This window comes from Eleutherodactylus coqui, chromosome 10 (genome assembly GCF_035609145.1).
Source record: "Eleutherodactylus coqui strain aEleCoq1 chromosome 10, aEleCoq1.hap1, whole genome shotgun sequence".
Taxonomy (NCBI): Eukaryota; Metazoa; Chordata; class Amphibia; order Anura; family Eleutherodactylidae; genus Eleutherodactylus; species Eleutherodactylus coqui.
In genome coordinates, this window is record NC_089846.1 from 17602587 (window position 1) to 17625596 (window position 23010).

Below are 23010 nucleotides of genomic sequence, written 5' to 3' on the forward strand. Positions count from 1 at the left end.
CATATATATATATATATATACACAATGGCAGCCCAGGCCCCTTCACACACATCATATATATATATATATATACACAATGGCGGCCCAGGCCCCTTCACACACACATCATATATATATATGCACACAATGGCGGCCCAGGCCCGTTCACACACACATTATATATATATGGGCTTATATCTGTACATGATTTTACTTCGTCCTTATAGAAAGTAAAGGGCTGTTTCAAAAAAAGGCAGCAAACTCTGCAGCATCTCCGCATCCAAAAACAGTCAAAATCCGTATCACTCGGCGGAATATGACTGGATATCAGCAAATGTCATACCATGCGGCGCTCCCCTTCACCCCCTTTGAAGGCTTCCCACAGTCAGCGCTTCCTTGTTTCTTGACCAGCGGTGCTGCACCTGACCAGCGGTGCTGCACCTGACCAGCGGTGCTGCACCTGACCAGACCGCTGAGAACCAGAAGCAGGGAAGCGCTGACTGCGGGAAGCCTTGGAAAGGGGCTGAAGGGGAGCGCCGCATGGTATGAAGTCCGCCGCAGGTACGGGTAGTGACTGTTTGGATGCAGAATTTGTTGTGGAAATTTCTGCAGACATTCCGCAGCACTACCGTCACGTGCAAACATACCGTAAGTCAGCTTGAGGTATGCTGCTATGTGCAGAGCGGCTGCAGTAGCAATAGTGACCTCTATATTGGCTGCAGTAGCAATAGTGACCTCTATATTGGCCGCAGTAGCAATAGTGACCTCTATATTGGCCGCAGTAGTAATAGTGACCCCCACAGTGGCCCCAGTAGTAAGTGTCCCCTATTTTTACCCCAGTAGTAATAGTGATCCACACAGAGGCCCCAGTAGTAAGTGTCCTCTATATTGCCCCAGTAGTAATAGTGACCCCAACAGTGGCCCGAGTAGTAATGATCACCCCGATAGTGGTCTCAGTAGTAAGAGTGTCCTCTATATTGCCCCAGTAGTAATAGTGACCCCCACAGTGGCCTTAATAGTGTCTCCTTTATTAGCCTCAGTAGTAATAGTGACCCCTACAGTGGCCCGAGTAGTAATAATCACCCCCATAGTGGCCTCAGTAGTAAGAGTGTCCTCTATATTGACCTGAGTAATAATAGTGATCCCCACAGTGGCCTCAATAGTAAGTGTCCCCTATATTGGCCCCCAGTAGTAATAGTAACCCCTAGAGTGGTCTGAGTAATAGTGTCCTCTATATTGACCCTAGTAGTAATAGTGACTCCCCGAGTGGTCTTAATAGTAAGTGTCCCTTATACTGGCCCCAGTAGTTATAGTGACCCCTACAGTGGCCCGAGTAGTAATAGTGTCCTCTATATTGGCCCCAGTAGTAATAGTGACCGCTATAGTGGCCCAAGTAAGTAATAGTGTTCTCTATATTGACACTTGTAGTAATAGTGACTCCCAGAGTGGTCTTAATAGTTAATGTCCCCTATATTGGCCCCAGTAGTAATAGTGACCCCTACAGTGGCCCGAGTAGTAATAATGTCCTCTATATTGGCCCCAGTAGTAATAGTGACCCTCACAGTGGACTGAACAGTAAGTGGCCCCTATATTGGCCCTAGTAATGGTGTCCACTGTATTGGCCCCAGTAGTAATAGTGACCACCACAGTGACCTCAATAGTAAGTGTCCTCTATATTGGCCCCAGTAGTAATAGTGACCCCTAAAGTGGCCCAAGTAGTAATAGTGTCCTCTATATTGACCCGAGTAGTAATAGTGACCCCCACTGAATAGTAAGGGGCCAATATATTGGCCCCAGTAATGGTGTCCTCTATATTGCCCCCAGTAGTAAGACTGCCCTCTATGTTGACGTCAGTACTAATAGTGACCCCCATAGTGGCCCCAGTAGTAATAGTGACCCCCATAGTGGCTCCAGTAGTAATAGTGACCCTCACAGTGGCCCCAGTAGTAAGTGTCACCTATATTGGCCCCAGTAGTAATAGTGACCCCTAAAGTGGCCCAAGTAGTAATAGTGTCCTCTATATTGACCCGAGTAGTAATAGTGACCCCCACTGAATAGTAAGGGGCCAATATATTGGCCCCAGTAGTAGGACTGCCCTCTATGTTGACCTCAGTACGAATAGTGACCCCCATAGTGGCCTCAGTAGTAATAGTGTCCCCTGTATTGGCTCCAGTAGTAATAGTGACCCCCACAGTGGCCCCAGTAGTAATAGTGACCCCCACAGTGGCCCCAGTAGTAAGTGTCCCCTATATTGGCCCCAGTAGTAATAGTGATCCCCACAGTGGCTTTAGTAGTAATAGTGTCCCCTATACGAGCCCCAATAGTAATAGTGACACTCACTGTACCCCCAGTAGTAATAGCGCCTCCCTCAGACCGATATACTTACCTCTTCCTGGTGAGCCACGGCACAGTGGCTGGTAATCACCTTCCTGGTGATCGCTTGTCCCAAAAGCAGGACAGACGTTCCAAAAGGGACCCTGAGGATAGCAGGACACAGGATCTTAAACTGTGACTGTCCCGCCTAAATCGGGACATCTGGTCACTGTGTGTATATATTTATAAAGTGCCAACATACTCCGCAGAGCTTACAAGACAGGGAGAGCAGAAAACAAAAAAAAACACGGTTATACGTGGTAATCAATCAATGGAAACAGTAGGGGCGAGGGTCCTGCTCCAAAGAGCTTACATACTACAAATAATGGGGTGGTACAGAAGGTAAAGGGGCTGGAGATGTGCACGGTATGGCGAGGTGGAGATATATATATTTATTCTAAAAGACAACTTCTATAACATGGCAAGCTTAGTTACTGTGCAGTGGCTCAAATTTTCTAAATACAGCTACCACACAATGTACTCAAATAACAGCTCTATACAGCGATAGTGATTACAGTGCAGTTACCTCCAGTGATCACAGGTGATGTCATCTCTGTTTGGAGTCATCTGTATTTGTTTTTCTTCTTTCTAGACCAAAACCACCACCCAGAGGCGTAACCTGAAGCTTCTGGGCTCCAATGCAAAACCTGTAACAGGGCCCTCCAACTATAATGCTTTATTCATAGTACTGGGCTCCCTATATGGAGAAGAGAGGCCTTATGGGCCCCCTAAAGCTCATGGGCTCGGGTGCAACCACATCTCCTGCATCCCCTATAGGTACGCCCTTGCCGCCACCAAGACCATATGAGGTACTTGTCAGGCCTCATATGGAATACTGCGTACAGTTCTGGACACCGGTACTCAGGAAAGATGTTGCAGTGCTTGAGGGGGTTCAAAGAAGAGCAACTAAACTAATACATGGAATGGGAGGACTGGAATACCCAGAGAGACTATCAATATTGGGATTATTCACCCTAGAAAAAAGACAGCTAAGGGGCGACCAAATAACTATGTATAAATACATGAGGGGACAATACAAGGATCTCTCCCATGATCTGTTTATACCCAGGACTGCGACCGTAACAAGAGGGCATCCGCAACGTCTAGAAGAAAGCAGGTTTCATCACCAACACAGAAGGGGGTTCTTTACTGTAAGAGCAGTGAGACTGTGGAACTCTCTGCCTGAGGATGTGGTGATGGCAAAATTGATACAGGAGTTTAAAAGGGGACTAGACGTCTTTTTAGAGCACCACGACATTACAGGACATTAGATATTCACAATGGGTTGTTGATTCCAGCTGCAGTGAGCCAGTGCTGACTTCACCAATACCCTGGACCCTTGTGCCAATCACCGGCTTACTTTGATTAGTAATTAGCTGCAGAGATTGTATGCCAGGACATCTTCGCTGCTGCCGCTGGAGGTGGAGACCAATAGGGGAATCTGTTGAGGTGAATATGGCAATACCTTTCGGTTATCCATTCCTATAGTTTTTGGTAGCATGGTCTATGGTGCCCTGCTTTCATGGTGCCCCCAGTCCATGTTGCCAAGTATTGACAGTATTCGCACTCAATGGTCTTTGATAGCATTCCCGACCTGCAATACCTGATGGTATGTACTGTCTACTTTCAAAAACAAACAGCCACTTGGGCCTCATAGCAGTGGCAACACCCAATAATTTGCAACATGCGATCCTGAGAGCATATACCTCAGCTAACCCGTGTTACCTTAGGTAACCTGTGATAGTTATTACTTTTATGGTTCTGGCACAGATTATGGATTTTGCAACCTTTCTCCGGGCAAAAACTTATCTGTATTTGTTCCTTGTCTACAGGTGTGTCAGCTGCACTCTGCGCCTATGCTGTTTTGCCAGGTATACAGTCCAACAGGTTATTTGGCAAGTATTACTAGGCTTTAGGACTTTTCCATGTTTACTCAATTACAGATTGCTATGTTGTTGCCAAGGTTCCCTTTTCAGGTTTTCTTGGACGCTCGCCTCGCTCTCTGCCATTCTACAGTAACGCCTGTCCTCAACTCAAAGGTCTTGGAGAATGCAGGACTTTTTGATCTGATACTCGTTTTAGTATATTACTCTGGCACCAATGGATGTAACAAAAATGCCCGACCAAAAAGTGTTTAATGTCTATGGCCAACTTGACTCCACATAGATTTTGGCAGTAGGTGGACAAAATGTGGATGTAGTAACTCTGCTGAGTATTAAAACCGTTCTTCCATTTTGTGAAATATTGGAAAACAGCTACCAAAATTATTTTTGCTGCCTTTTTGTTGCCATCACATATATGGCTGTTTTTTAATACCCTTTTTCCTGTTTTTTTTTCTGTTTTTTAGTTTCATTGGAGGTAAAAAGCAAAAAAAAAAGATTTTCCAACATTTATAGTTGGCTTTTTTTAAACTAGGATATTTACGCTAAAATAAAGTTTGGGAATAAGACAATATGTGGATCCCTTTCCGGTTATCATAACAAGGACCACAGGCCTTAAGAGCGATATACGGAGAGGTGGCATGTCACCAACAAAATTACTCCCTCTAAATCTATATGAAAAGTTGATTAACCCTTTCCAATCCAATTTGTATCCTGGTTTTCCTAGGGGGCTTACTCTTTTTCTGCCATTATACAATGGCACTATCTGCTGGCTAAAGCCAGTAGTGCATGAAGTGACACGTTGGATAGGCTCCGACAGCAGAGAGGCTGGCAATATACAGTAAGAGAACCCTGACGGACGTCTTCCAACATCGGAGCTGTACAGCCTTAAATCATAATGTCTTCAGACGTCAGACAGTGGATTGGAAAGGGTTAAATTGTTATCATATTGTCTTTTGCTTTAAAGGTTACACAATTTTATTACAACTTATTTGTTATATTTTTGATGTTTTAATGCATTCATATTTCTTTTATTACCCTAAAAGTTTCAATAAAATCATTTTGAACATAAAATAAAGTATGGGAATGGGTCCCTGATTTTGTATCGGACGTTTTGATATATACCGTAATATGTATGGTTTCGGATTACAGGGCACATACGGCGACAGTTTTGGTTGGCGTTGGCTTTGGGTCATTTTCTTTTTTATGTATATATTTTTATTTTATTCTGTAACTTATCTGTAACAATTTTTTTTACCATCTACGACCCCCATTATGTTAGAGGACACCTCTGGGGGTCATTCACATGGTCTTTTTTTTAAATTACACACTTTTCCACTGTAACTGGGGCATCTAAAGGTGCCCAAGTTACAGAGGAAACATCCCCTTGTAGTGACAATAATCAACTGGCAGAGCTGATCAGGGTCTGTAAGGACACTGAAGCTCTGCTGTAACTGTAATACTTCCACTTTTACTTCTCAGTACATAGCGCTCATTGAGTGCTATGTACCCGGAAAGGAGAAGGGAGAAGCGGTTGAAAACCGCTTTTCCCTTCTCCTCCAGCTTCTTAGCTGTGACTAACATCCGAGAACCCGACCTGCTCCTGCTTAATTGCAGGAGCAGAGACTTTAATCCCATGTCGTATTTTTGCTATCAGCTGGCATTAAAGCCCAGCCGGCATTAAAGCCCCGTATATTTACCGCGCTTGGTCCTTAACCCTTTCCAATCCACTGTCTGACGTCTGAAGACATTCTGATTGAAGGCTGTACAGCTCTGATGTCGGAAGACGTCCGGCTGGGTATTCTTACTGTAGATTACTGGCCGCTCTGTTGTCGTGAGCCTCTCCGGCATGTCACATACTGCAGTACTGGCTCTAGCCAGCAGATGGCACCATTGTATAATAGCAGAAAGAGAAAGCCCCCTAGGAAAACCCTGAATCCAAAATTGGATTGCAAAGGGTTAAGGGGGTAAGAACCAGGGATATTTCAATGCTGTCACCTTGAAGCTGCCTGCTAACAAAATTTTCATGTTGCCCTTCTCCACTTGAGTGCAGATGGTAGCAGCATCTTACAGCAGTCTTTAGTCGGTTAGTGGGATCCTGACTACAGAGATTTCAGTTCCATCTCCTTTGGTATCTTTACAGTTTTTCTAACTGGGAACCTCTTATGATCCCGCAGATTTCTAGAGGTTTCCTGAAATACTGAACTGTCTCATAAAAAAATATGTCTATATATTCCTGGCAACCTGATGCTGCAAAACAAACATGGCGCACCCTTTTGGTTATACCGTAGACATAAAAACACGGGGAAAACACAGATTTTGTACAAATCTTCAATTAATTGTTTATATATCACAAAACATATTTGTTGTAGACACTGCACCTCCTTTAAACATACATTGCATTATCACAATAGACATGTATCATCAGATGTATATGGTCAGTGGTAGAAGGTGTGAATTGGATTCTGATAGACCTAACCTTCTGCCCATTAGCTATAATACAGCAATACATACCAATGAGTGCCACGCAGAACGCCAATGTTCCAATAAGTTATATATGTGAGTGAAAACTAACTGCACAAGTTGACTTTCTAATCCTTGACACAGTAAGATTGGCAATCTGTAAACTGTGGCCTTTGCCAGGAATGTCTAAAAGTACAAGTGCTCCAAAACTCTTCCACTAACTGCCTGATGATTCTGGTCTTAGTATGAAAAAGCATTTTTGGGGTATCTTTTGAAAACGCCTGAAATAATTCTTGAAAATCCTTTGGTCCACAGGTGGGGTCATGCATTGAAGCCAGCATTCCTGCAAGTTAATGTTAGACCTTGTAACAATGACTGGGAATTAGGAGCCAAATCAGAATCCTCTCCAGAAGGAAAAGACAGGTGTTTTGGAGTGATTGCCACTCATTGGTGTGCAGTAGGTTTCTGGCTTAGCTAGTGAGAAGCCTATAGCCGGGGGTCAAGAAGGGTATTGTTTTTCCTTAGGGAGATTACCCAGAATGTGTGAGAAGACTTTTAAGGCCATCCATGCTCCTCTGGGAAATATGCATAAAGGAAGATGGAACAATGCCACTACAGCACCACCTATTGGAAGGCAGCATTCCTGCAAGTCCATGTCAGATCTTTTAACAAGCCTTGAAATGTTGGGCTCACACTTGTTTGTACCTCTGAAGACCCCCTTCTTTGCTAACCATACAGTAGCAGTGGAGAAGGATCCTGTGCAGGTTCATAGAACCCATGGGAAGAGGAGGGATCGACCAGATCTGGGCTACGCTCTGTGTCCCATATCATTTGCAGGGTCTGCCCTTATGGAACATATTATCATTTCTGTAACATCTTGTGGAGACTCTTGCTTCTATATGTGATTGCAAATTCCTTTCTTTTTGGCTCAGTCGAGACAGGGTGTTTTTTTCATTAATCTCATTGGTTGAGATTCGGTTACATCATCCTATCCCAGATGATTTTCTGCTTCGTATCAGTATCTATAATGTGCATTGTAATCTGGAAGTATATGACCCCAAATTCTCCATCAGAGGAAGTTGCAACTCCTTCACTACAGAAATTACATAAAGTGACCATGGAAGATCATGAGTGGTTAAGACTAGTTTGTAAATGATAATTAATGAACCCGCACAATCCAATATAGTTCATATACATGTCCTACAAATAAGAGTTCTGTAATAAAAAAAACCCAAAAAAAACATATAAAGCACCGATTCTCCTTGTGGTGTTCCACAGGGTACCAAATAAAGCTGATAAATAAGTGCATTAAGAAGTTGGACTTCTCCCTTGAGAACATTAGTCTTGGCATGTTCAGTCAGGTGGAAGTCTTGAGGTGTGTGTGTGGTTCTCGCCAGGAGATTCGTGTGAAGTATTATACTTCTCAGCACCAAGAGTTCCCATTGTAAACAAATTTCAGTCTCCCTTCCTGAGAGAGGGGTGGGAGGCCCATCGAATATCTTCCTGTATAAATAATGTGGGGCTTCCACCCGCGACCTGGGGGGTGGGTTGTCGAAGTTCCAAAGGAAGAAAACTGATCCTCATCTGAAGCATACAGGGCCAACAAAGAAACCATAAAGGTGGTCTACATCTCCATCATGGAATAGGGCTAAGTCCCGAACAGGAAGTAAAGAGAGATCCATGGGTTCAAAATGGAGGAGGGTCTCTGTTCTATTGAATGAATCACCCTGTGAATAAACATGAAAAACGAAGACCTCAGTTATCTACTGTATCCAAAAAATTTTCAGCCTATGGATTGGGTTTTCATCTGTAGCCTTCAGCTGTTTTATCGTCACAAAGTTTTAGAATAAGATGCTGAATATTTGGGGAAAGAAGCAAGACTTGAACCTCCAATGTAAAATATGTAACAAGACCCCCCCCCCCCTACGGTTTGCCATTTATAACACTAATGTCTTTTTATGAGGCAGAGGAGTCTTTGAACCCCATCAGGGACCAAGGCCTGGGTGAGACTGCTACCTCTGCAATCCCCTAAAACAACAGTACTTCTTGGGGATCACTCACTGGATGCATAAATTTGCATTTATGAAGAATGAGCACTTACTATAGATATATCTACAAAGTATATTCTAGATGGTTACCACCATGGATCAAGTCAAGGGTCGCTATTTATATCTGATAGTTCTTACCTCACACCCCTGCAATGTCACCAAGAAGCTCTGGTCCCTTGTATCAGCCAGAAACTTGACATCTTTGTCTGCGGCAGGATGCTCCGGATGTGCTACACATATGTATTTCAACTGCTGACGTACGTGGACACTCTGCAGCCTGAGGAAGCGCAGCTGAACCACACTGAGGTCACTGTACATAAGCTAGGATTGAGAAGAAGGCAAAGACAGTCAGTCATGCATCACATGGATGGAACAGGAAGGAGTAAAGCTTCTCCTTGGGGAGAGCTCCTAGAGGATTTAGGGAGATTTATAAAGCCATGCATGCTTCTCTGGGAAAATTAGTATGCAAATGTGGGATGATATAATGCCTCTGCAGTGCCACCTATTGGAAGGCAGCTTCACTACAAGTCAATATCAGACCTTCTAACAGGCCTTGTAACATGACTGGGAATATAAGCCAAAGCCAGAGACTTTCTTCTGTACAAAAAGAGAACCATTTACAGTTTTGGGGGGTTTGCCCCTCATCAGTGTACAATACATTGGCTGGGATATATTTTCTCCTTGGCTTTATAAGTTTACTCATACTTTATAGATGCTCTTCACAAGGAGGAACTATACCTTTTCCGAAACTTGTCATAGGCTTTCACCCAGCCAGCCAGCAATCCTACTGCACACTGATGAGGGGCAAACCCCCTAAAACAGTATGTCTGTGCATGATTATCTGTTCTCTCTGCAGAAGACTCAGGCTTATATTCCCAATCATGTAACAAGGCCCATTAGAAGGTCTGACATTGACTTACAGGAATGCTATCTTCAAATAGGTGACACTGCAGAGGAATTAGGTACTCGTGCAATATGTCTCCACTGGATGTATAGGTGGAGATATGGGTTGGCCGGCCTGAGCTACAGGGTACGTCTAGGTGATGGGCACAGCTGTGGATTGGCTGCTGCACACACACTTCCCCAGAAACACATGTACAGCCCATCCTTCTGACAAGCTCCCACATCTCCCTGCTGGACTCCAATCTCTGTTCGTGTCCCCCTGCCGCCATACTCACACATCTCATTGCCAGACTACCATGCCAGCTCCCGTCCCCCCCACCGCCACAGCAGCCAGCCCTGCTGTCACTCTCCTCGCTGACCTCCGCTCCCGTCCACTGCTGGCACTGCCGCCACCGCCATTAACCCCACTCTCACCGTCCATGGTGCTGGTGGCAAACCCCGCTCTAGCGTCTATGTCTCCCCGCCGCCACAGCAGCAGCTGACCCTCTGTTATCAGCAAAAGACTAACTATTATACCCTTCAAAGTATATAAGCCACATTTCCTGTGCATTTGATAGAAACCTAAAATATGGTTCTAATACTGATGGATACATTAACATTGCCATCTATGCTAAAGAAAAGCCATGCACAATAAAACATTTGCACTTACAGAAAACCCCCCAGGAAGAGAGCTGAACCACTGGAATCCTTGCTGCGTCTGGTAGCTCTGCAGCCATGGCTTCACTGGGATCTGCGAACAGTAATTACAGCATCGCGGTGTAATGAATGAGACTGCTCACAAACCTTCTGAAGGCACAGCCTCTAAATTGACTCTAAAAATTGATAATACAACTTCTAACTGCGTATTAAAACAAAGGCCCAATGCACACGGCCGGATTTGCATTGCAGAATCTGGAGCGGGCATCCGCCTCTGGATTCCGCAGCAAATCCTGGCCATGGCATGCAATGTAAAAGCGGGTTGCCATGCCCACGAGCGGAAATCAATTGTAATTTTACACTTATGTGGGGCAATTCGCAGAATGCTCTATTTTGAGCCAGATTCCGTGCAGACGGCTTCCATTGAAGTCAATGGAAACCGTCCGTCCTGCAGCCCTTCTGTAATCATCTTTGCGGAAAGTCAATAGAATCCGCGTCATCGCCTAGTGACGGCACGGTCACATCTGTACTGCGCCGGCGGGCACATCCGCAGTACAGAAGATAAGGAACAATGACAGGTATGCAGGGGTTACAGGCCAAGTACCGGGTCGGATCCCCCATGCGGAATCCGACACGGTCAGTGCATGCGGCCTAAAAATGTCGCATCAGAAACATAATACAGATGTGTTTGTACAAGCAAAGTTTACATACATAATGGTTGTAGAAGCAACAATATAAATCTAAGGCCGGGCTAACACTACCGTGTTGGTATAGCGTATTCCGCGTGCGGGTTTTGCACATGAAATATGCTGTACGAATCTCCTATACGCGGTGATGTTGCTGTTCACACAAACTGAGCAAAAAACGTGCAGAAGAAAAATCGCAGCATGTTCGATTTTGGCGCGTACTGTGCACACATACACACCAAGATAATACATGGCGATGGGTGGCACGCAGCAAGTGCGCAATGTCATTACATACTTGCTACTTGCTCCTTGAATGGAGCAGGAAACAGAACTCCCAACGCAGATGTGAAAGCAGCCCTAGTCCTTATGGGCAGTTGCAGGAGGCTGTAATAAGTCCATTAAATACTTGAATGCATTCTGCGTATGGGCCTTGTTGGGGAGTGGCACCATATATCCCATAGTTTATGGAGTTTATCCCAACCCTTCCTATTCTTATATACAACGATTGCACATGGAAGTATCGTATTAACCATATTGCACCACTGGGAGTGTGTAGGAGGTCGCCTATCCATCTCATTGCAATAGCTTTACTAACCATAGATAGTACCTCATTAAGGAAAATGCGACTATGATGTTGCTACTGTTCTTCATCTAGCATAAACAACAAACAGACCTCTGTGGTCTATGGAAGTAGCATACCCGTTATAAGACTAAGGAGGTCAGTGACTTCTACCCAAATAGACTGAATCGTAGGGCGACTCCATAGTAGATGGATAAAATTTGTGTTAGGTGTAGGACATCGATGACCTTGTGGAGTGGGAACTCTTTGCCTTTTGAAAAGTCTACTTGGGGTAAGATAACACTGATTTAACATATATGGTTGAATAAGCTTATTATTTGCTGCTGGTGTATATGAGGATATAGTTGTGGTCCACTCGCCATCAGGGAGGGAAGGAATGGGCTCCCTCCATTTGTCCACAACACCCAGGTGTACATAAGCCAGTTTAGATTGAATAAGATGGGTATACAAAGTCGAACACAGACCCTTTGCCCCCTGTGTGCAGAATACCTCTCAGGGGATATGGAGAGGTAGACTGGTGTGGCTCCAGAAATTGAGCATGAAGCTCATGCCTAAGCTGCAAAAATCTATAAAAACTGGATCTGGGAATCTAATGCATTTGTTGTAATTGTTCATAAGAGACAAATACTCAATTTATGTATCAATGTTCTAGAGAGGTGACTCCACAACCAACCCAGAGACTTAACAGTTGTTCCCCAAAGAGAAATCTCAAGAGGGGTTCCACTATACACAATTATTCGTTTCCCCATTGCCAGGCCTGGGTGGCTAGTCTATGTATAGATATTAGTTGTCTAGCGTATGAATCCGGGTGTTCCAGCACAGACCAAAGGGATATTTCGGATAGGAAGTGCATCAGGTGGTTTTGGCATTTGGCAGGGGGTCTTCAGAAAACCACAATCATACCGTGTTTCCCCGAAAAGAAGATCCTGCTTTATATTAACTTTTGTCCCAAAAGAAGCACAGGGTCTTATTTTCGGGGGATGTCTTATAACAGCGGCAGAACACTGCAATTTTACTTCGCTTTACTTTCAAAGCGTTCCTGCCAGTGGCTTTAATACACCCCATCATTGATGAAGTGCGCTAAATGCAAAAAATAGAACAAACAGCGCTCGAAAATTGTGTTTGAGCGCTTGTCTGCAAGGCTCCCATTGAAATAAATGGGAGTGTTCTACCACAAAAAAGTCTGTGTGCTTTTTATCTAGCGTGGTCCGGGTCCCTCCTACTGGTCTGTGGAGTTCCAGCAGCTTGTTTGCAGTCGGCCAACAGAACAACGCCTCCTGGTAATGGAGTTTGTAAACCCCGCCTCCAGGAAGCGATAGCTCTGATTGGTTCATTGAGCTCTGCATTGATTGGCTGAGCCATGGTGCTCAAGAACCAATCACAGCCATCGCATTCCTGGAGGCGGGGTTTATGAACTCTGTTACCAGGAAGCGATTTTCTGTTGGCTGCTGAAGACTGCAAGCAAGCTGCCGGAGCTCCGCAGAGCGACGTGAGGGACTGGGAGGGCGCCTGCTAGGTAAGTATTGCCCCCCCCCTCATGTAGTGTAGGGCTTATTTTCAGCTTATATTTCAAGTCCCCGACCTCCCCCTGAAAATCAGGGTAGGGCTTATTTTTGGGGTAGGTCTCATTTTTGGAGAAACACGGTATGTATCATAGTTGACTTGCTAAATAAATCACAAAGAGCAGTATCCACCATATCCTTAGGACACCGCAGGGTTTCTAGATGCAATTTGGTGTAAGATTTCCCCACAGAAAGCAGGATAGTAAGGAGTTCACGGTGTTGAAGAATGTTTGTGGTACTACAGGGTCTATGTGTTCTAGACCTATAGGAAAGTGCTATCATTTTAAGGGCTCCTGCACACTGGTGATCGTGATATCGCCGTGTGAACATCGTGGCAAAATCGCAACTTTTTTCCCGTGATTTTTGAGCATCAGAGCTGCATTATCTCGCAAAAACATTTTTGCCACTTGCGATTTTCTTGCGCATTTTTTCCGCACGATTTTGCCGCAATTTTTTTAGTGCAAAAGTCAATAGGCCTTTCTAATATCAAAAACGCATTGCATCGCATGAATATTGCAAGTTCCTGCTTTGCGACGCAATAAAAAGGAGGCTCCATAGCGAAACCTGAAGATAAAAAAACGCAACACGCAGAAAGATAGGACATGCTGCAAATTTTTTTCTCGCAACATTGCATGATGGAAAACATCACAAATGTGAAGAAAATCATTGAAAATAATTGGTTTCATAATTCTGCATTTTTCCTCACTCTCACATCGCACGAAAACACGCCATTTTACCGCCAGTGTGAAGGCCCCCTAACTAAACTAATTCTCCTCCGCTACTAATAGAGGAAGGGCACCCCAGACTTAAAATTTAGTTTGTAAAGAAGGAAGTAATAGGGCAATATTCATGTAATAGCTGGAGACATTAACACCAAGGTATTTAAAACTAGACAGTATCTGCACTTGGCAGATCTCTTCACCCACAAACTATTCTTGTACCCGTAGCGGCATAAACATGGATTTCCGGCAGTTTATGCAAAGGTCAGAGAAATGACCAAAACTATCAAAATGGTTGAAATGGATGGACTTGGATGGACTTCCTGGGCTTAGATAAAAAAAAAAGTATCATATCATCCATATAAAGGCGAATGCGGTCCTGTCTAGATCTGATGCCAATACTTAAAGAAGAAGCATCCTGCCAAACAATTAAAGCAAGGAGCTCTATAGCAATCACAAACAAAAGGGGCAAAAGGAGGCAACCCTGTCGCCTTTACCCTCTGTTCAAGGGTAAAGGCGTAGAGAGCAATCAATTCACCGAGACTGTAGCAAATGGCGCGCTGTACATAATGGACACCTATCAAATAAAGGAATCACGAAACCTGAAACAGCGCAGAACCTCCAACAGGTAAGGCCATTCATCAAAGGCCTTAGCGGCGCCTAGGGAAGCCAAGGCTCAATCACTCTGCCACTTTCAACCAATTTGCGTAATTGCCTGAACTCTTCTAACATTATCAGAGATAGATCTCCCTGCCATAAAACCTTACTGATCAAGGTGTAGAATGTAATGAATGGCTGGGTTTAGTCGGGTTGCCAGGATTTTGGTTAGAATCTTCTAATCAGAGTTTAAGAGGGCGATGGGTCGATAAGAGGCATTTCCTGCCCACCATCAACCAGTGAGTTTTATTATCATCCGTTGAGTCAGAGACATAAGCTTATTACAGGTCAGCACATTATATGCCTAGCTTTTCCTCTAATCTGGCTGTGGCTTTCTTTACAACGAAGGATTTAAAGCAGCACCGTAAATAGGATTTGAGGGTGTCCTACAGCATGATGAGGTCTGAGTATGGGTCATAAGCTGCTAAAGATAATTGGAGCTGGTCTGGAATACGATGTCTGGCCCCAGTAGGGTCAGCCAAATGGGGGTACTTTTTATCTCTTCATAAGGGATGGGAATCTGAGGAGGATAGTTCCAACCAAACAGGGGAATGGTCAGATACACCTCTCGGTAAATACGCAATAGCCTTAACTGCAGACAACAAGGACGAGGAACCAAAGATATAGTCAATACGACTTAGAGTATGCGATGGGCAGTGTGACATGAGAATTCACACATGGTAGAATGGAAAACACATCACAAATCCAGCCAGCCCACCTCAGAAATGACAGACGAGCCGGATTCGCAGCACCAACAATACGCACCTTCCCTCCAAACTTATCCAGACTGGAAACTACAATCAAGTTCATATCTCCTATGCATAACACTGTCGCATCAGAAAACAGAAGTAAAGGAAATACTTTCTACAATAATGTATCACGTATGAAAGACTATTTCTTTTGGCCTTAAACAAAACAAATCTGGCTTCTGGGTTCAGCCGAGTCTGTCCTGGTTCTCATCTAAGAGACCCTCAAATCAATAGGGATACCCCCTGAGAGTATGATGTATGGCAAACATGACACGACCATTACACCCCTGGTTTTAACAAATACTTGGTGGTTTCAGAGGTAAGGCGAGTCACTTGTAGATATATGTGTGGATTTCGTAAACCTAATAGGGAAAAAATCATGAAATGTTTCCTAGCAGAACCCATAGCCCTGACGTTCCAAGACAGAAAGGTTATTATTAGAGATGAGCGAGTATACTCGCTAGGGCACATTACTCGAGTGAGTAGTGCCTTAGCCGAGTATCTCCCCGCTTGTCTCTAAAGATTCGGGGGCCGGCGCAGGTGACAGGTGAGTTGCGGCGGTTGAGAGGGGGGGAGAGAGAGATCTCCCCTCCGTTCCTCCCCGCTCTCCCCCGCCGCTCCCCGCCCGCCGCCGGCCCCCGAATCTTTACAGACGAGTGGGGAGATACTCGGCTAAGGCACTACTCGCTCGAGTAATGTGCCTTAGCGAGTATACTCGCTCATCTCTAGTTATTATATATTAAAGTATGTAAACCTGAAAAGGATTCAGGATGGCAGTGAGCTACCCAGATAAATGCCATTGCAAACTCCCAGTATCACAATGTAAAGTAGCAAGATGTAAAGTAATAGTTTAGCTGCAGAAAACAATTGGAACATTACACTTAAACTACATGGTCCAATCGAAGAAATCACAAGAGGATACATACCGTGTTTCTCAGAAAATAAGACCCTGTCCTATATCAATTTTTGCCCCAAAAGAAGCACTAGGTCTTATTTTTGGAGGTATAATAAAGATGCCAGTCAGCAGCACCAAATTTAAACCCTCATAAGGGTCGAGCGAATTCATGCAGCAGCTGAAGTACCCAGGAGACCAAATCTTACTCCTGAAGAAAGTATCCAATATAAAGAAAAGATTTCAGCAGCATCAGCGGTGCCAATTAACAATGAAGATTTTATTCCTCCATCACATATAGACAGGAGACGTTTCGGCCATCTTGGCCTTTCTCAAGCTCAATTACAATAGTTACATCCCACAAATAAATAGTGATACAGACAGGAGTGACAACCAATAAACAGGACAAACATCATAGGTACCCTCCCCTCTACAGGCGTTTATGCATCATTTTCCCAAGTATCAATGAGTAGTACCAGGTGTTCCTGCGCTAGTGTATTGTATAGATCTGGGCAAGTGGAGTACTTCAGCATATCTCTTAGGTTGTGATGCGTGCAGGCGCTTTAGAGGTTTGGGTATCTTAGTAACGCATCATGCCATTATGATAATGATACAGCCATTACCCATACGCGGTAATTCCAAGATGGCCACCACTGAAATCCCATGTTGATGATATACATACAATGATCACAAGATGGTTGCAGGTGATGACGCGACTGCTGACTCTCGCGAGATAGATTATTATCATCTCGTGCTTGCGCAGTGGGTATACGTCGGCGCATGCGCATTGGATTCGGTGGATGCTGCATTGGAATGACGGCCATGGAGAGGAGTGGGAGCCACTGGAACACGGTTGCCAAGTGCTTATACTCGGCTATTTCTGTTAGCCTCATTGAAATGAATGGAGCAGCAAAGCTATAGTAAGAGGCTATAGTAATTAATTTACTTACCTGGCTCTGCTGGGCAGGTACACAAGTTTCTCCCTCAGCTGTAAAGTTGCAGAATACCAGAAAAGAGTCCTCTGGGCTTCCTTGATTGGGGTCAATATAGTAATAACCTAATATAAACAAGAAACACAATCATTGCATTTTATTTTAGTTTTTCCCAACTAGCAACAAATGGAGTTTGATAGAAGGAATTCTAGGAATGTTGTATGCACCGTATTATGGGTCTCTCTGGGCAAAACTAGATTTTCATACTTACCGTATAATCTTTCTCATTTTGTTCTTTGGGGGACACATCTTAAAGATAATGGATATAGCTACTGCCACTAGGAGGCAGACACGAACCAAAGTGTTAGCTCCTCCTATTTTGCTATACCCACCCGCAGGGAATAAGCTAATCAGTTTGTATGCTGATCAGCCAAACTGGCATGCAAAAATAATGCAATTGACACAACACCTTGACGTGAAATATAATTCAGAATGGAGTCATGTACAACAACAAAGGGAATACTCCAACCAGGAGGGAAAAATCTAAAGAAAGTAACAACCCTGGGAGAGTGTAGGGGGGCTATGTCTCCCAATGAACGAGATAAGAAAAAGATTTTACGGCAAGTACAAAAACTAGTTTTCTTGTGTGTATCATTGGGGGACATAAAAAGACCGTCAGACATCCCAGAGCAGTCCCCCAGGGTTAGGAAAATATATTAGGATGCATGCAAACAGTTTACTGCTGCCTGTAAAACCCTACAACCGAGGGAGGAATCTGCAGATGCAAAAGTATGTACCTGGTAAAACTTTGATAAGGTGTGCAGAGAAGACTATGGAGCGGCTTTGCATACCTGTGTAACAAAGACCCCATTATGTACCGCCCACAAGTTTCCGACTACCCGAGTAGAATGTACTGTAACACAGAATGAAGATGCCCTGCCCGTGGCTTCTACCATCGCGGACCGAATCCAGAAATAAATTACAACTTTGGATGCTGGAAAGCTCAGTCTAGGGCCATTCGGAATTACAAAAAGGAAATCAGAGCGCATAAAAAGGGCCCTTTAAGTGAGACAGATCTGCAAGGCTTGGACAAGATCCAGTTTGGGAAGGGCACATTTTCTTGGATGAGCAGAAAAACGCTTGGATGAGATCCTTGTTAAGGTGGAAAGCTGACATCACCTTAGGTAGGAAAGATACGACCGGACGCACCACCACCTTTTCCTGATGAAAGACGGTGAACGAAAGTTTGGCTGACAAGGCTGCGAGCTCTGAAACCCGGAGTATGGAGGTGATCACTGCCAGAAGGGCCACCTAATAAGTCAGAAGGCGTGCTGGGGCTGCGCCCAGGGACTCGAATGGATTAGACTGCAGCATGTACAGCACTAGATTAGGGTTCCCAAGGAGGTACGGGAGAACAGAACGGGGGGGGGGGGGGGGGGTGAGCGACCTCTTGCTGAAAAGTACAGACGGGTGACTTTGAAGCCAGTGGGCGCTTGAACAAAATGGATAGTGTAGATACCTAACCCTTCAGGGAACTAAGGCTCAGGCCTATATCTAAACCCTCCTGTAAGAAAGATAGGAGGTGGGATAAGAAAAAAACACATTGGGTGGAAACCGCGAAATTCGCACAAGAGAAAGAAACTCTTCCAAACACAATGATAAACCCAAGAAGAAGAGGGTTTTGTAGCCTGCAACACAGTTTGAATGACTGGCTCTGCAAAACCACTGACTCTCAAGATTGCAACTTCAACCTCCTTGCCATTAAAAAAACATGGACAAATTTGGCTGGAAGAGGGGTCCCTGTAAGAGAAGATTCTCCCAAAGAGGAAGACACAATTGAGAGTTGTTGAGTAGATCTACAAGATCGGCAAATCCCACCCTACGGGTCCAATCTGGGACCACGAGAATCACTAGGAGACACTCTATCTTGATTTTTTTGAGAAGTCATGGGATTAGTGGAAATGTGAAAAAATGTATGGAAACCGAAATCCTGTCTATGGAATTAAACGTGCACCTACCATCCGAGCTTTGGGGTCCCAGGATCGGGCCACAAAGGCCTGCAGCTTGCGGTTGATTCTAGATGCTATTAGTTCAAAGTCTGGTTGGCCCCATCTCCAGCAAATTGTCCAAAAGACTTGAGAATGCAGACCCCATTCTCCCAAGTCGGCTGTCCGTTTGCTTAGAAAATCAGAAATAAAGTTGTCTACCCCCAGTATGTGAACTGCCGAGGGTACCGGAAGTTGATCTTCGGCCCAGGCCAGGACTTTCACGACTTCCTCCATGACCCTCGAGCTGCGGTTCCCGCCCTGGTGATTTATGTACGCAACTGCCATTGTGACAGGAGAGTGTCCGAAGTTCCAACACATTTATTGGTAGTGTGAATTCTTCCCTAGCTGTTACAATACGAGGCTCTAGAGAGTACCTGCCCCCCAGCCGGAGAAGTTGGCATGCATGGTGAGCACCTGCATTGGAGGGTCAGAAAAGAACATCCTAGCTAGATCCGTAAGGAATCCAACCACTAATGAAGAGAGTGCTGAATCCATAGAGGTACCCGGATCTTCCAATCCAAGGAGTCCGGAGACCTGTCCCACCTCGAGAGTATGGACCACTGAAGAAGCCGAGCATGAAATTGGCCGAATGGCATTGCCTTGAAGAAGGAGACCATCAGCCCTAATACCCTAATGTAGTAGTGAATAGACACGGGATTCTCAGTTTGCAGAGAGCGCATCTGCCTCTAGAGGGTAAGTGTCCTCACCGGTATCAACGATATATGCTCTGATTTAGGTTCTGTAGGTTCAGCATAGGTCTGACAGACCCATCCTTCTTGGGCACCACAATCAGGTTGCTATAGAACCTGGTAAACCTGGAAAGGCAGATTTTAATGGATTCAGAAAGAGGGTAAAAAGGACCCAATGGATGTTCTTAAAGACAGAAATGTCCAAGAAGGATGTGAAATATTTTGTGAAATGAGATTCTCAAAGCACAATCATTAACAATCCCTAAAAGAAGGAAGAATGGGAAGCATTTAAAGAGACCAGGATGGTTGAACACTGAACTTACACACGTTAAAAAGGAAGAAAAATATGTTTATCAAATGGAAAGAGGGGGGAATATCAAAAGAAGAATATAATGCTGTCTGCAGAAACTGTAGGGCAAGTGTCAGAAAAGCTAAAGCTAATAATGAACAGAGGCTAAAATCAATAGAAGAGAATTTTGGGGGTATGTCAAAAGAAATTCAAAGATGCTATAGGCTGTTTACAGGATGTAAATGGTGAATTGGTTAAAAATGATGCTGAAAAGGCTGACATTTTTAATTCCTATTTTGTATCTATTTTCTCTCAGAAAGTAAATGTAACATCAACTAATCTTCCATGTACTACTGGGGGAATAAAAGAATGCAGGCTATCTATAAGCAGAGAGATGGTGAGGGAATAGTTAACTAACATAAATGAATTCAAGTTTCCACATCCAATCTGGCACCAAAGAACCTCACGCCAACAAAAAGGAGGTTTGTCAGAGATCTTTTAGAAGAGACATCTGCCTCTCAAGACGTAAACTACAACATCCGGTGTTTAGAGCCTTTTTTGTGTTCGGGGAGGCATCACAGATAAACTTCCGTGCTTGGCCTATCTGATGCTCCATATCCAACTAACTCCCCAGGTGACGCACCAGAGATGATGCCTTGGCACAGTAGCTTGGCCCATTCAGCAGTGGCCTTACTGACCCTAGTAGAGGTAAAAACTGGCCTGAGAGCCAAACCCACAGCCTCAAAAGGGGTCTTGGCTGGGGACCTAATCTTCCTGTCACACACATCTTGAAAAGACAAAGCATCTGCCATATGAGGAGTGGTATGTTTTGTCAACCAAGACACTTGTGAATCCACTATTAGTGGAGTCGACTAGCTTTTTACTAGCAAGGCAATGAAACAAAGTGTCGGCTCTAACGTGTGAAAAATACTTTATTCTTTAAAAACAGCAGGCATCAGGCATACAGATGAGACATTTCCACCGACACAGAGGTCTTGATCATCTTTAGATGTGATCAAGACCGCTGTGTCGGTGGAAACGTGTCATCTGTAAGCCTGATGCCTGCTGTTTTTATAGAATAAAGTATTTTTCACATGTTAGAGCCGACACTTTGTTTCATTGCTTGCTCATAAATACCGGATGGACTGCCGGAGTGTCTAGAGCTCTGTGCGTTTCTATGCTGGCGAACCTGGTTTCTTCGTTGAAGAGAAGGTGAGCGTTTGTTTGTATAGCTTTTTACTAACTCCTCTGGAAAGGGATACATAAGTGCTTAGGCATAGTGAAGCGCTTGTCGGGAAAATTCCATTCCCTAGTCAGCACTTCCTCAAAGTCCTCATGAGGAGGAAAAAACTTCTGAGGATGCCTTGGACGTCTGAAGGAAAAAACTGCCACAGACATAGTCAATGTCTCATCCAATACTTCCGGGGTGACGATAACTACGACTATTAGACTATCCACCATCGAGGAGAATTTAGAATTTGCTTCTCATCCAGGTCGGAATCAGAGGGAGATTCAGACAGATCACCCTGTGAGCAACTATTGTGCCCAGGGTAAAACTCCGAGTGCACTTCAGGAGGTGCTGAATGAGAGTAGGATGCAGGAGACCTGGATGACTGCCTTGAGCGAGAAGGCCTAACCCTCTTTCGTGATCTACCACAGAAGAGGCCCTGTAAAATGGAGTCGTCTCCATCAGACATTCTGAAAGAATGCACTAGACATATGGTCTAACTTATCCAAACTCACTGTGGACGCCTGAGTAAGACTTGAAACCACCACCACTAGGGAGCGTACCCATTCCGGCTCGGTGATCTGAGAGGGCTGAACAGAATAGGAGCCGGTAATGGGATCTAGGTCTGCCTCCCGCAACAGGATACAGCTTGGACAAAACAGCTCCAGATGCCTGCATGCAAACCTTGCTCTTGTAGCAAAGCTTGGCTCTGGCTGACTCCTGTCTGGAATCTTCTGCTATGGTGTCAGACATGGCACTCAAATAGATGCCACAGACATTTAACAAACCACCATGGAGTACCACAACTCTAAGCCAAAACTGCAGGAGAGGATAAAAAAAGAAGAGGAGCTGGCCACCAGGCAGAGCTTACCTGAACTAGAGCTTGTCCAGTGGAGCGGAGAAAACTGCAGGTCCAAAGATTGGAGTAAGCAGACCCCTGTCTCCTCGTGGATACCCGGTAGTGGAACTACAAAGTCCAGCACACATTTCAATGCAGACAACAGATGGTGGAACAGGAGGTGTAGGGGGCAAGCCTGGGTGAAGGAAGAGGCCAGGACTGACAGAGGGCAATATTTTCAAACAGTGGTGTTGGACTGTGATAGCAGGAGAGGCTAGAGCCCTTCCCCCAAACTTCACTACAAGTGCCGCCCATATGGGCGCAGCCTAACAGGCCCAAAGCCGAGGCCTAAATCAGACAGCCTGCCAGCGTTCTGCTGGTACAAGACCCCTCTGTGCCCACTGCACGCAGCACAGGAGCACTTGTCCACACCAGAAGTGAATGCAGCTTGGGAAACAATAGCCAAAGGCCTACAGCACCAGACCCGACCACCCATGAATTTCCCCCAGCTGTCATGGCCTCGCCAGCCACGACCCGGGCCCAGAAGAACTGAGGAACAAAGGACAGAGGAAAGCCACTGTTGCGATGAACATGGGGCGACAAAGACGACAGAGGTTGAGTAGCCATACTTGCCTAGTGGTGTTGGGAATACCTACCCACTGGAAAGACAGGGTACTTAGCTGCTCGCCTGCCTTTAACAAGGAAGGGAGTGTTCAGGTCACAGGGGAGGGGTGGCACTATGGTTCATGGGCAACGATTAATTCCTTTTCTTTAGAGATTGGGGCCAACAATCGAACAGTTAACTGTTCTATTCACCCACCTTGGTGGGGTAACAGGGAGAGTCCTGCCTCCCTATTAT

At 44.8% G+C, this 23010-nt stretch overlaps 1 protein-coding gene across 2 annotated transcripts in view; it reads right to left on the reverse strand.

The window, feature by feature from the left end:
- Positions 1-6562: 6562 nt before the first annotated feature.
- LOC136580124 (collagen alpha-2(I) chain-like) overlaps positions 6563-23010 on the reverse strand; it is a 250375-nt gene continuing 233927 nt past the window's right edge. For both annotated transcript variants that reach the window (XM_066580422.1, XM_066580421.1), the window contains exons 65-68: positions 17078-17184; positions 10296-10376; positions 8882-9064; positions 6563-8422 (exon numbers count right to left, since the gene is read on the reverse strand). In XM_066580422.1, coding sequence (XP_066436519.1) covers positions 8276-8422; positions 8882-9064; positions 10296-10376; positions 17078-17184 — 518 coding nt within the window. In that variant the 3' untranslated portion in view covers positions 6563-8275. The remainder of the gene's footprint in view (positions 8423-8881; positions 9065-10295; positions 10377-17077; positions 17185-23010) is intronic.